Consider the following 14,255-nt stretch of genomic DNA (forward strand, 5'->3'; position numbering starts at 1 on the left):
CTCTCAGACATACAATTTTTATTCAGTTTTTCAAAGTAATACTTAAAACACACAAATAAACCAACTCTCGAATGAAGAAACTATGCTTCTGGAAAAATCATGTTTTTAGAATTCGAATCTTGCTACCAAAGCAAATTTTGTGCTGAGGTTAGAGATGCTCTCAAATAGCTCCCACACACATACTGCGAGAAGTGGCCCAGCAGACATTTGTCCTCTTCTTCCATTTCTCATTTGATTGGAAAAAAAAGACAAAGAGACATAGAGACATATTAAATAAAATTATAAAACAGTATTTACAACTCAAACTTGCATGATTAATTAAGTGGATCGAGATGGAAGCACAAAACACTGACCATGCAAATTCAGACTCAGCCCTTAAAACAGACCTGTCATTGTGACTATAACCATGGCATCCCTAGCCACGATACTGTATCACACACCCATTCAAGCTGCAGTTTCACAGGAAACACTGCAAAAACTTCCATTGTCCTAAAATATACAAAGATATTTTCTGTTTATACAAACTGCAAACTTTGTAGGGATTTTTCCATGGAGTAATTTCATATAGGTTGCTGCATACACCCCAAAAAGCTTTATAAAATAATGTCCAGGTGTTTCCTGTAATTCAACTGGAGTTATGGTAACAAGCACATTTCTTAAAACCTAAGCAGTGTTTTCATGCCAGGTGCTACCCAGGGTCCAGTTCTGACATCCTTATTCATAATTACATCTCACCGCTCTATTTGAAAGATCATACTACACGCCAGAACAGCGTAGAACTCAAGCTATGGCCTAATCAGAGAAAAGATTTTATTAATCTTAGTTAAGCTGTTATGCTTTACTTGCCCGGTTTTCCTGGATGTGCAATTTCTGTGAATTGTTCTCACTAATAGTATCCTGTTTCTACGAGCAGGAAAAGGCTGAGTATGGTTTGTTAGTTAACATTACTTCCTATAAGCGGGGTCCATATTCTGTGGTAGCAGCACTCCAGCAGTCATTGTTCATGCTGGATAAGCAATGGATCACGCTGGTGGCTGTTAATGCACATCCTCTGCAGCCAAACACCACTGATAATCAGCAACCCCAGATTTGCAATAGATTTCCTTCCTCCTTCCTGTTTGCACCCTGCTGACCAAGGAGATGCCTCTTCCTGCCGAGCCTTTGTGCCACTTACTGGTGTATGAAGCAAGAAACTGAAAAACAAGTGCTATACTACTTTTTTTTTTTTTTTTCCTTATTTTGTGTTCTAATAGACTAAAAAGACAGCAACAAAAACGGCGGCTCCACTCCCTTTGGTACTAGCTATTGCCACACAGCAAAATGCCAGGTTTGGGCACCTGTTTCATATACCTAAACGGATTCAGTGGACATAGTTGGAACCTATGTTATTTCATAGAAAATGAAAAAAGAAATATTTCCACAGACTGTAACATAATTTTTTGGGGAGTAATGGCTTCATCTATAAATGAAATTGTGAGCTTCTAAGTTCTTTTTAAAGATTTGATCAGATATCTACTACACACATCCCAGAAATAATTAGCCATCTATTACAACTTACCTAATTTGCCTCTTTTTATCTGGAGTACTTTAAACATAAACTTCAAGACAAATATGTACCAATTGTTTCTGTAGAGTCTTCATGAGACACAAAAACAAAACAGAAAGTTTAATGTCACAAATGTCTAAGTTATTTATTTCAAAAGGCTTTGAATACCAACACTACACTATACAGATGTAAACATATTCTTTTAGAAATCAAGAAGTTCCAGACTAAATAAAATATCCAATAATTAAAGTTTCAAACCTAATGTATTCTATTAAATACAGATCACACCAGATAATTCTTTGATGTGTCACATTCCGCTGCAAACGTATAACCAAAGGATGTATTTTCCAATAATTTTCTGTTACTAATTTCTGTTAACTCCGTGAGCTTACATAGCCTAAACATAGAAAATCATTGTGTATTTTTCTCATGCAAATCGACAGCCTGTACTATATATCCTCCGCACATGCACATCTCCCAGGATCACCGAAGAAAATGAAAGCTGACTTTTGAAAAACGCTGCTGTTAATTCAAAAGCCCGGGTAAAACTACCTCACAGTGTTTCTGTCTGTTGGGAAGCAACTAACAGGGTTGAAGAAACTGACTTCTACTACTGTTTGTGACCTTACTCCATCTACCTGCTCGACAAACAGACTAAGCAGCAGAAAACCCATTCACACCTTAGGGCAAGGAAGGTGACACTCCAGCACACCACAGAAAGTCCGCACTTCAGGAGGAGGTAACACACATTGGCTACCTCATTACAGTTTCCTAAGTTTATGAAACAAAACAGAACAAACATACAGTACAAAACAATATCAACTATGTAACTCTTATCTTCAAATTAACTAAAACCAAAATTCAGAAGAAAACATTGCCTGGCTGAAACCAATGGGGCAGAGATCCTTCAAAGTGACTCTACACGCAAGGAAGTGTGCAAACCGCACAAGTCCCAGTGAGAGCTGCTACCAACAAAAACACCTACATGTCTGTAACAGAAAGGAGGATATAGTGCATTAAAACTGAAGTATGCAATATTTGAAATTTTAAACACTTCTTTGCGAAGTTGAAATGTCTCAAAAGCATCCCCCTAGGCACACATACTATAGTTTATGCATTATTAATTTTGTATTACTCTGATTCATGGGAGAATTGCAAGTTACGCTCTCTGCAGTTTTGCAAGCACATTACTTCCTCTGACATAGTGAAAATCCCACTCACAGTATCAGACCTGAACACCTTTATCATGCTATATGAAAAAAAAAAAAAAAGTTGTTCTATTTCTCTCTCCAGGTTCTAGTGCAGAACTGTTCAAAGACATCTTTTAAGTCCTCTGCCAAACCCCAAGTCTTTCCATCAGGGTCGATGCATTCTAAAACCCGCTTCTTTCCTTCTTAATACCTCTGTCAGTGATTAAGTTCCCTACTAGTTTGGTATTACTGGCAAAGGTTGAGGTACAGAAGGGCTTCGGCCAGGCTCCAGGAGAGATCGTTAACTCCTTCCTGCACAGGACACGGTTTCTCAGGCACACAAATAATTCCTTAGTAGACATGGACAAGATTAGGAGGAGATACGTTGTTGAGTGTATTTTAAACTGAACATTAAATTGAAAATGATGTCATTGTTTTACCAAGGTCTGTGGTGACAGGGATTAGGTTTGGGCATTTCAACCATCACCAGATAATAGCCAGAAAGATTAGCAACAGCTAGACTTGATAACTAGCCATAGCAAGCCCTTCAATAAGATAAAATCTAATGTGATTACTTGACATTGATGCAAAGCTAGGTTGGTGTTTTCGAAAAAGTTAATACTTACTAGTTTACTACAAGCCACAGAAATAGTTTCCTATTTGCAAACCCATTCCTGGCACTACCTTAGAAGCATTATTTAAGAAACATCAACCTTTGTAGATTTTTATGAGCTCATTTTAGTAGTATGATCCATAAAATGCAACATGACAAAACTTGCTTAACTGCAGTTGCTGTAATTTCAGCTTTGTATGCACAAACACTCTAGCACTGCCAGGTCAAAACCAGGCTTATATTTAATGGAATTATGATAAGACTCCTCAGGTATCTGTACTGAGGAAACTGCGAAGTCTCAGAGCAATGGCTCAGCAACACACACAGAAAGCTGGAGTGCAGTATATGCTGTTGGCCAAAAAATCTGCAAGAAAGTAAGTACCCATGTGACTGGAATTTGTGCATTTTTGCATTTCCTATGCATATGGCAGGTCCAAAAATCTGAGTCAACAGACCCTAAATAAAACCAGTTTGAGGAATAAGTTGATGAAGAAATGACATTAATTACAATTGGCTTTCCTGAATTTAACTGATGCAACACTGAGTAAGCCATTCATATGGAGAGGTTAACTTTAAATGAAACACAGTGATACGAACTGCATGAACCACCTACCAAGTACACTATTCGAGATCTCTTGGTAGATGATCCCTATATTTTAAAAGCTGTAATGTATTTTTAAACATGCTTCCTAAACACAGGAACAATTTCAAGCTCTTTGGTGATGCTTGTGAAATTGGAGAGAGCTATTTCAGAAGTATTATTCACAGAGGTTACTAGTTAGGTTAAAGCTTCACTTGGCAGTCACCCATTTGGAAAACACTGCAAGAACTGAGTCAGAAGCTGATGCATGAACACTTAAAAAGATCAAGATAACCTGATTTGCAGACATATATTTCACAACAAAATTAATCAGCATTGAAGATTTCTTTGCACAACAGAAAAATACAGTGCAGATATGATTACCCACAAACAGTTTCGGGTTTAAAAAAAAGTAGAAAACTACTATGTTGAAACTTGCAGCAATGGAAGCGAATCCTCACCTTCTTCTAAAATATGTTTTGCCACCAATGGTAAATCTGCCCGAAACATGAGGCTAGCCCACAGAAAAATCAGAACTGTAGTTCTGCCACTGAATATATAAATGGCAGATTGATGAATCTGTCTTATGCTGTTTCAACTCTATGTAATGGACTAGTGATAAAAAAATATTGCTCCTTCATAGCTCCTTCATACACATGGTGATAGACCTGCTCACAGAAACAGTTGCTTTATCTGACTGTTGCCTTTAAACACTTGGAATATCATCAAATCCTGCACCAAGTAAAAAAACCTGCAACTGACACTACAAGCCAGCCACCAGTTTTTTTCAGGATACACTGTTCCCAGTGAGCAGGCTGTTCTCTTTAGAGCAACCCAGCTGCAAAATTGGAGTTAGCTATTATAATAAACTGATATATAAATATACATTGAAGTATGCTCTTGATCAAAAAAAAACCCACGGCTAACACACAAGGAATTTCTAGTTCCTTTGGGCTACTTTGTAACTTTGGTTTGAAAGGGAACGAGGAATGAAACACATCATTAACTTGAAAATGGAGCAGGGCTTGAAGACAGACCGTTAATGAAGATATAGACTGCTGATTTTTGAACCATAAAAATAGTTTACAATGCTGTAAAACATTATCATATTATTTGAAATTTAAATACATGATCAATTCTGATTCAAAGCATTGGTTGATGATCTCAGAGCTATCTTACGTTTGCTCTATATTTAAAAAAGACTAAGCTATAGGAAAAATGCGAATTGTTGGCTCATAATCCAAAACCAAACTAATAAAACACAGAAAAATGCCTTTAGACAATCATACCTGACAAGTAAGACCACAGGACAAAAATGAGGGCAACCACATTTTGTCATTGGACAACCACAACACAAATCCCAGCAGCCCATCAGCAAGTGCTCAGAAAAAATCTCTCTCAGTCTGTGACTGTGTTAATGCTGTAGCACCGTCCCACATCCAGAGAAGTCATTCATACTGCCTGTGCTACTGCTTACTAACTATTCTGCTAAAGATACAGAATCAGATAACTAGATCACACCTACTAGTAATAATAGCATATACTTTTGGTAAAACAAGTTACAGTGAGGCATCATAGCATCCTGTCATACTCCAAAGAGTATTTTAGCCACTTTGTTCACTTGGCTTTAGAGACACTCCCTCAACAGATACAGGAATATCTTCAAAATACAAATTATGGCCCCCTGCCAGAGCAAAGCACCTGTAGTTGTAAAGCATACCAGAACTCACTAAGAGCAGCAAAATTAGACTCTCATTCCATATTTCTACCTCTGAATTTTCTTAGAACCTCCTGATCAGGAAAGAACAACACAGTCTTGCTTGAAACACTATTGCTACCTTCACTTCCTTAATTTATTCCCCTAATGATGCCTTATTAAAGGGTGCTTTTACCTTCTGCTTTCCTGCAACACAAGTTCAGGATGAACAGTTGTCAATCGCTTCTAATACTTCACCCGTACTAATTTATGAGGCTCACAACAAATCTACATCCTACCACCAAACTCTCTTAAACCTAAATGAGAAAAAAGCAGTACCACGCTGAAGTGATTTTGCTTTGCAGCTGCGTGGCTCCGTGCTGCTTTTACCAGAGCAACGCAAGTCCTCGGTCAGTGGAAGGTCACCGCAGCACGCTGCAGCATGAGAGAAACGTGTGAACCTAACAGCTCCTGTCGGTGTGATTCCCACAGCCAGAGACAACGTGCCAGTGAGACGCCTTCACAGGATGCCTTCTAGTAACTCTCATGGCCAGCACAACTTACAGTAACCTAGAAGATGCTCAAACATCTACAAGGCAACAGCTTGGTGATGACAGATTTCACGAGCAGTGGAACAGAGAGGTTGCCTGAAAGCATTTTTACACTAACTTTCCAGGAGCTCTTTCTGAGCTGCAGTTGTGGGTCAAAGCCACAGGGTACATCCCACTTACAGATAAACCAAGAGACATAGCACCTCCTTAGCAGCTTCACCTTAGCTACAAAATTGCCATCATCAATTTCCTCATAATTTAGAAATTTAATTTTACTTTTGTATGAGTTGCTTAGTCAACTGGCTGTGGGCACAGAGGTATCCTCTGACAGGCTGTGCATGGGGATCACAGAACAATGGAGACTCAGTGATGCGAAGCTCATGAGATGAAGTGTTCAGAAAAAGCCTGCCATATGCTTACACAATACATTGCCAGGCTAGAGTTTAAGAGTTAATTCATTTATTTTTTTAAAAAAAGGGCTTTGAAGTATTACACATTACAACAAGCTCAAAGAGACTCATATGCATAGCATATCAGGACACTAGCAGAACATCATCTACTCTCTGGGGCTCCAGTTTGACCTATTTCAACCAACATAAAACTAACTAACCAGCAGCTAAGGTCAATTATTTTCTTCTAAATATTATTTATCTTATTAATTACCCTGGCACATCCAATAGAGTATTCAAGAAGTGTGAAGACACTCTTAAAATTAGACTCTTGAAATTTTGTTAATATTTATTTATATGCAGCTCAGTAAGGGCCTGAAAGGTTTTTGTTACAAACTTTTTAATGTTTATCTTGATCTTGGAGAGGGACATAGGAATTGCCTTTATTTCTTTTTGTGTTTTTCCTTTTCCTTTATAAAGATTAGAAATGCGCTGACAACTCTCCCTAGTTTTGCATAGCCCAAAGTATGAATATGACATGAATTATAAGATATTAACATATTATATAAAAAGGTGAGAGTGACGAGCCTCTAACAGGTTTTGTCATTAATCTCATTTAGTTAGCCATTAAAGCTAGAAAGATGTTGATAAAAGCTTCACAGTCTGCTGAAAAAAAAAATTAATCCTGGCCTGCTATATATACAGTCTGCCTATTTAATGAACGGAATGTTATACAGTCAATTTAAGTCTCATTTATAATGATTCAGTGTGTGTCACTAAATTTAGAGATGCAAGTTAAATACCAGCAACTTTAAATGAATAAAATCATCCCTTTACATTTTTTTAAAAAAATTAATCAAGTACAATACAAATTAACTTAATCAAATCCAATCTCTTCAATTTATATTTCTTGAGATGCAGAGCAATCTTTAGGAGCTAACTTACTCTCCAAAATAGTGAACAGTACTAATTGTACTAACTGCACCATAATTCCTACTAGAAAGGACCTGTGTTTCAAATACACTGTTGCATCTCAGTACTAGAAAATCACCTGTGGGTCAGTCTGTATATTGTTCTTTATCTGTAAACTACATGCAAAAACACTGTGTATCTATATACACTATTCTTTTTTATATCATTAGCACAAGTGCTGCCAAACCAGCAAACAAGACACTGAAGAAAAACAAGAGCAGAAATGTGTTTGCATAGAATCTATGTACAGCCTACAAAAAAAATATACATCCTTTGTGAAGCATGGATGCATCAGAAAGATATTAAGATCTTGATATGGACAATTAAGGATAAGTCAGATCTTGCATATCCTATGATCTTCAGCATTTAGTGTTACCTGATGCTACTTATCCAAACCACTCACCTCAAGCCCCTTGTTTTGTTCTGCTATTTAAGTATGTCAGTACTGTGTTGCATGTCATGATGCTACAGATATTCTTCCAGCACTACACACCATGGATTGCAAAAATATTCAATTTAATGTAATTAACATAATTTTAGTCATCATATGAGACAACCAGTGTCAATGGCTTCCACAACTGGAAACTGATGGATTGCTTTATGTTGTAGCCTTATGCAACTATTCGTAGAATCGCTCAACTAATTTCTTTGATTTATATCGTTTAGCAAGTAAAACCTAGATCTTGTGCAGAAAATAATGCTCCATTTTACGTTCACGCTTTTGTTCATTGAAACAGATTTTGAAATTAGATATGGGATTTCAGACTTTTCGGTTTCACACAGCAATTCACAAATTTTACCAGGCATAGCTGAAGAGATAGCTCAGTTTTGATTTTAAACACTGGTGTTCTTATAAAGTAGCAGCATATTTCTGTGATGTTGGATACACATCTTTCAAAACACTCAGCCAGATGTAATAATTCTTTAGCCTCATTGTTTTTATTTTTAAATGAATACTAGAGGTTAAATTAGCCCAACATGCACTTCTTTTGTAAAAATTCTGAAAGTCAGCAATGCAAATCTCCCCTTCTGAAAAGTGACTAAGATAACAAAATAGATAAGATAGATGAGATGTAAATAGAAAAAGGAACATGCAAAGAAATTAAGAAATGTTAATATTTATAGAAACTTTGACACATTTCAAATGTTCAATATGTATAAGAGATTCCTATTGTTCCTTCTCCATTTTACATCCCTCCCCCATCCACATTTGTGGTTCTCAAACATGCCTTCTTCCACTGTGCAGCTGGATTCTCTGTATGCCCTTTACATAGGTTCCTCTGATACAAGCTCTATACTGAAGATTTTAGTTAAACTGCAATTAGATTTAATATTTAGTTGCCCAGTTTTTTGTTTTGGCATGTTTTTTGCAGACGTCAGCTCCAACCTGCTTGGGCTTGTTATCTGAAACATGGCTAAACTGCCTCCAGGGACAACTCAAATCTGAAAGCATCACAGCTACTTTCTCTCAACCTGAGCTCCCAAACTCCCACAGATGAAGCTCTTTTTGTGATGCTCAGCTTTGACACCTCCACAGTGTCCTCTCAGTACTGAGAGGTACATTTAAGGAACAGTAAGGGGAGATCGGAGCGCAGCTTGCTACAAGCTGGCCCCTAATACCAGAGGAACTCCACAAGCAGCCCCTGGGCGATGTCTGAGCCACCCACCATTTGGGCTCTTTGAGGCCTCAATAGCCCCAGACTCACAAAAATGCCCATTCTGTCACCTGCCCACACAGTCCTCAGAGCTCAAGGTCCCATTGCAGTCATACACAGCCAACCACAAAATCACTTGCTGCAAATTTGATGCAAAGTGACCCATCGCACCTGCAACTTCTTCCATCAGTTCTTGGCACCAGGTTCCCCATCCGCGGTACCCACGTTCGCCCTTTCCCGGCCCTGCCCACGCTCTCTCCAGCAGGCACCATCCTCTTGCCACCCTGCCACACACTGCCACACAAACCGCCTTTTCCTGTTCCCTGCACACAGGCTCTCGGTATCTTCCCCAAGAGATAACGTGCAAATTCACAGTTCTCTCTTCCCAGTTTGGCTAGTGTTCGTGCTTCTTCACAGCTTTCAGACATCTCTGATCAGGGAAGCACCAGCACAGCTCCAGGATTCAGACCATCTTTCCCCTACATCTCCTCCATACCCAAATCCACTCCCTCCAGGCCCTGCCCTTCTCTCCCCAGCTCTGACTTAAGGGCCATGAAACGTTCCCCTCTAACAGGAAAGATTAAGCAAAACCTTTTCTTCAACATGCAGCCTACGCCATTAGGCAGCATGTGGAACTGGAGGAAAAAAAACATTGAAGTCATGGCGTTTCAGAAATGCTTTGAACGCTGTCACATCTCCAGAAGGCACCTGGCCGGGGCCATGAGATGTCAGGCTGCACCAGGAAAGGTCGCGTACAGAGGAGCCCTGCAGTTTTACCGCTGCAAACACCACCCACAACACGGCTTCGGTCCCGACCTCAGCACAGACGCGGGAGTACCCGCCCACCCCAAGGAGATGACCCATGTCCAAGCGCGGGACAGGAGCCCTCCCTACCCGGGCGACGGAGAGGCCGACACCGGGTTACGGCAGGCACGGCGCCGGTGCCCCGTCCCGGCTCCGCCGCGCCCACCGCCGCCGGAAGCCGGGCAGCGCCCCTCGTCCGCGGCAGACAATGACAGAGGGAGGCCAGCCCGGGGGCACGGCCGCAGCCTCTGCTCGACCCCTCCCTGTCAGCGCAGCCGGCTCGGGTGTGACAGCCGCCCGCGGCCGCGCCGGCCCCGAGCCCTGTTCGCAGCGCACGGCGGCCGCCCCTTCTCCCTCTTGCCACCCCGCGGGCGGCCGGGGCGCGACGCCCCCGCAGGGCCTGGGGCGGGTGGCAGCCGTCGGGCCTCACCGGGGCGCCCAGGTGCTGCGCGTCCCTCCCGGACCCGGAGCGGCCCCTCCCGCCGGAGGCGCTGCGGGCGGCCCCGCTGTGTCTCTGGGGAGAAGCTGTCAGAAAACGCGGCTGGGCCGGGCCGCGGCTCCCCGGACGGGCGGGCAGGCCTGGCGGGGCAGGGGACCCTCTCCCGCCGTCGGCGCCGCGGCCTCCGCCGCCCTCACCTCAGGGTGGGTCCCACGCAGGCCGTGTCCGTGCTCTCGATCTCCTGCAGGATCCGATCATGCTCGGGGAGACTCTCCGCCATCTTGGATGGGAGGGACCAGGCGGCCGTGCCGCTGCGGGAGGCGCCGGGGAGGGACCGAGGGCGGAGGCGGCCGCGAAGCCGGGCGGGGGGCCGCGGGAACCGCCGAGGAGGGTTTCCCTGCACGGAGGGGCGGCCGGTGGCCCGGGCGGGGGTGAGGAGGGAGAGCAAGGGGCGGGAGAGGAGGAGCAGGTCGCGCCGGGCCGCGCCCGCCCGGTTCGCCCCAGCTCGCCGGTACCCCGCGGCCCTTGCCAGTGGAAGGGCTGTGCCGAGGGAGCTCGGCGAAAACCCCCGACCCCTGAGCATCACCGGCCGCTCGTCTCCGGTGGAGACTCGGGGCAGCTGCCCTCGTCTGGCGCCACCTGCTCTGCCCCGCTCAGCGCCCTGTGACAGAAAGGGGACACCCAAAGTCCGACCCTTCTCCCGGCTGTGCGACGGACGGACCAGCTGTCCCCGCAGCACCGCGCTGCGGAGGCGCCGTGGAGGCTTATAAGTTCAGACCCAGCCTTTTCCTCTGGGATAGTTCTGGTTTGTTTCTTGGGGTGTTGGGTTTGGGTGGGGGGCTGTTTGGCTTTATTTTTGTTTGTTTCTTTTTTTTTAAATTTGTTTTGGTTTTGACTGCTCACGTACCCACCGGCCGCGCTGCTCCCAGGGGGAGGGGGGGGGGGGCGGTGCAGGGGGCGCTACCACCGGCAGCACTGCGGGGGTTTCTGCGTTCAAACCCGCTCACCGACTTGTTTCCTTCTTTTCTTTAGGAGATAGAAATGTAGCGGTCGTGGTAAATATAAAATAATTGAAAAGCGCACGTTTCTGTGCACTGGCTTGATGTGTTCTGCTAGAAACTGGCACATTGTTTCCTAGTGCACCTGTGCAGCAAAGCTTCAGATTCCAATGGATGAATATCCCATTCTCTATTTAAATTATACATAGTTTAGTTTGTGGCCAAAGATGAGCTAGTCCTTGGGTTTTGCATGCTCAGGAGACAGGCTACACCTGATTTCTGGGCAAAGTTATCTGCACACAAGTGGAAAGCCAACTTAAAGAAATAGGCCTGAAGTGTAAAACTTCAGGGCGACGTGTGGCTGCTTTTCCAATGAGGAACCGAGAGGAATTTACAACTGAATGCAAAGTCTAGACACCAGCCAGCTACAATTGTGTTTGGCACCCTTCCAGTTACTGTAATCAAACTCGTCATCTCTCCTACCCTGGTGCAACTACACCTGGGCACTACTTAATAAATGGCATCAGAAACCCTGCACGTCTTGTCTATGCTTGTGGCTTATCGTACTCAGTGTTGATTCAGATGAATTTATTGATGACACCTACTGAATCAACAAGGACTACTCCAAATGTAGACAAGTGCCTACAAAGTGCATTCTTTCGCTGCAGTAGTATTTCCTACAAGAAATCTCTCAAATGCAGCAACAATCTTCCCATGTTCCCTTTTTTTTTTCCTTCTCCCGTCACGTTACTGAAGTATTAGATTGACACATACATATTCCAGGGTAAATTAAATTTTCTTTCTTTAGCCTGATAGTCACTGCAACCTGACACCTACAGTTCCAGGCAGGCTATTTTTAAAACTCTTCTACAGATACTGATAATAGACATATAACATCATAATATTTTATATATTACTTTTTCAATGGGGATCACTATAGAGAGGAAATTTTTTTCAGTTGCACATTTACCATTAAACAGTTTCCATAAGCTGCAAATGAAAAAAAAAAATTAAAATCTTCATATATTTAGGAATATCCACAGCAAAACCTTAAGTAGTTGTGTCTTTAGTGATTAAAAAAAAAAGTTGCATTTATTAAAAATCTAAGCAAGAGTAACTCTTTAAAAATGTAGCTGTTAACAGCAAACTAAACACACTGCTACACAAAAGAGCAAATTTCCCCATGTTTTCATGTTTAAGAGTAATTTTTTTCTTCACAAAGAATCTGCAGCCAGCTTTTAGTTTTGTCCTACTGAAAAGAAAGAGCTGAGTAGGTGACCTTGGTTTGTATGTTTCATTTAGGGCAAATCACACTGAAATTAAATTCAGCTTTCCTGCAGATTTCAGGGTCAGGAAAACCAAGTTTCTAATATATTAGGCTGACTGAAAGAACAGCAATAGAATAGAACAAATCGATCATGAACAATATAATATAATCTAAAAGATGCATACCTTAGAGTGGTTCCAAGAGGCAGCTCAAAGGACTGGATCTCAGCAAAGACATTTTCATATATCTGATCTTTGTTTTCTTCTAGATACAATTCTGACAGATTTGACTTGCTTTTCCTTGCCATGGATTAGCATAAAACTAGTCTAACTTTAGGAGAGGACTTTTATTCTGATTATTATCATTGACCAAGTGACTCTGTAGTCAGCAAAACCAGGCGTGAAAAAACAGATCCTGCTCTAACCTCGTGACTCCTGAGGGACTTTGTGTCCAAGAATGGTGCACAGCTGCTGTTTTCCTGTCTCTGCTGGTAACGTTTGCCTCGGATGCACTACCCAGGCCTGCACAGTCTTCTTTGTGTGTGCATCCAATTTATTTATCTTAACAAGAAATTTACTTGCAAAAATATTTTACATCCTTGCAACAGTTCACCAGTAATAAATATTAAGCTTGAAATTTAGTCAGTTTGAAAACACCATTTTAAAGTCATTGCAGACATTAGACATCAGTGCTCAAATTCTCTGCTAACTTGTATGAGATTAGAAAAAAAAAAAAGTATTTTTTCCTCTTCCTGTATAAAAAGCCTGCACACAAGAAATTAGCTGGATTTATGGAGCAGATTTACAGACCTTGTAAAACAGACTGGAAAAGCAGAGAAACTTTATGTTCTTGTCTTTTTCTGTTTCAACATTAGTTGCTGCTTATAATGAGTGCATAAAATGCTCTGGGATAACTGTGGCTTTTATAAGAGTGTGCAATAATCAAAACTATTACTAATTCATTACCTGCGTAGTAGAAAAAGAGACTGGATAAACTCCCACAAATGTTGGGAGCAGTGCTGCTGTCAAGTCATTGCCATGATGATGGCAAAGAAAATACTTTGCACAGATGCCACAAATTACTTTAATTTCAGTCAGTCATTTCAAACACAAGACTGTACTTCTAGATCTTTCAATGTAAACAACTTTTTAGAAGCCTAATTAAATGTTATGTAACATAGTCAATTTTGTTATGTTTGGTTATTTTTGTTATTTCAAAGGTTTTTATCAAAATTTGGCTCTTAGCTCAGTACTGCTCCTGACAAAACTGATGAGAGTCTTGATACATGTGGTGCAATCAACAGTTAAATGCAGGAAAATAGAAATTACTGCTTTCTGACTAGAGCAATATATTGTTTATTCACTTTCCCATGCCCAGCAGGAACAAGGCGGCAAGTTCAGGACAGCAGCAGTGGGTAAGAGCTCTGAAGGCTACAATGAGTTACCCATGTACATATCGGTAACGTGTTCCCTTGAACAAATTGCTTTAATCACCTGTTTAGTTTTAAATCAAAATTGAGCAATTGCTCTGTCAGTGTAAATATCCAATACATTTT

At 41.7% G+C, this 14,255-nt stretch overlaps 1 protein-coding gene across 6 annotated transcripts in view; it reads right to left on the reverse strand.

Annotated features, from left to right (window-relative positions):
* EXOC6 (exocyst complex component 6) overlaps positions 1-13,137 on the reverse strand; it is a 93,935-nt gene extending 80,798 nt beyond the window's left edge. For 4 of the 6 annotated variants that reach the window (XM_082052947.1, XM_082052945.1, XM_082052944.1 and 1 more), the window contains exon 1: positions 12,886-13,137. In XM_082052947.1, coding sequence (XP_081909073.1) covers positions 12,886-13,007 — 122 coding nt within the window. In that variant the 5' untranslated portion in view covers positions 13,008-13,137. Of the gene's footprint in view, positions 1-10,632; positions 10,726-12,885 lie in introns of those variants that run through there. The other 2 variants (XM_082052948.1, XM_082052946.1) reach the window with 1 other exon arrangement.
* Positions 13,138-14,255: the final 1,118 nt, after the last annotated feature.

This window comes from Streptopelia decaocto, assembly GCF_964273445.1.
Source record: "Streptopelia decaocto genome assembly, chromosome: 5".
Classification (NCBI taxonomy): Eukaryota; Metazoa; Chordata; class Aves; order Columbiformes; family Columbidae; genus Streptopelia; species Streptopelia decaocto.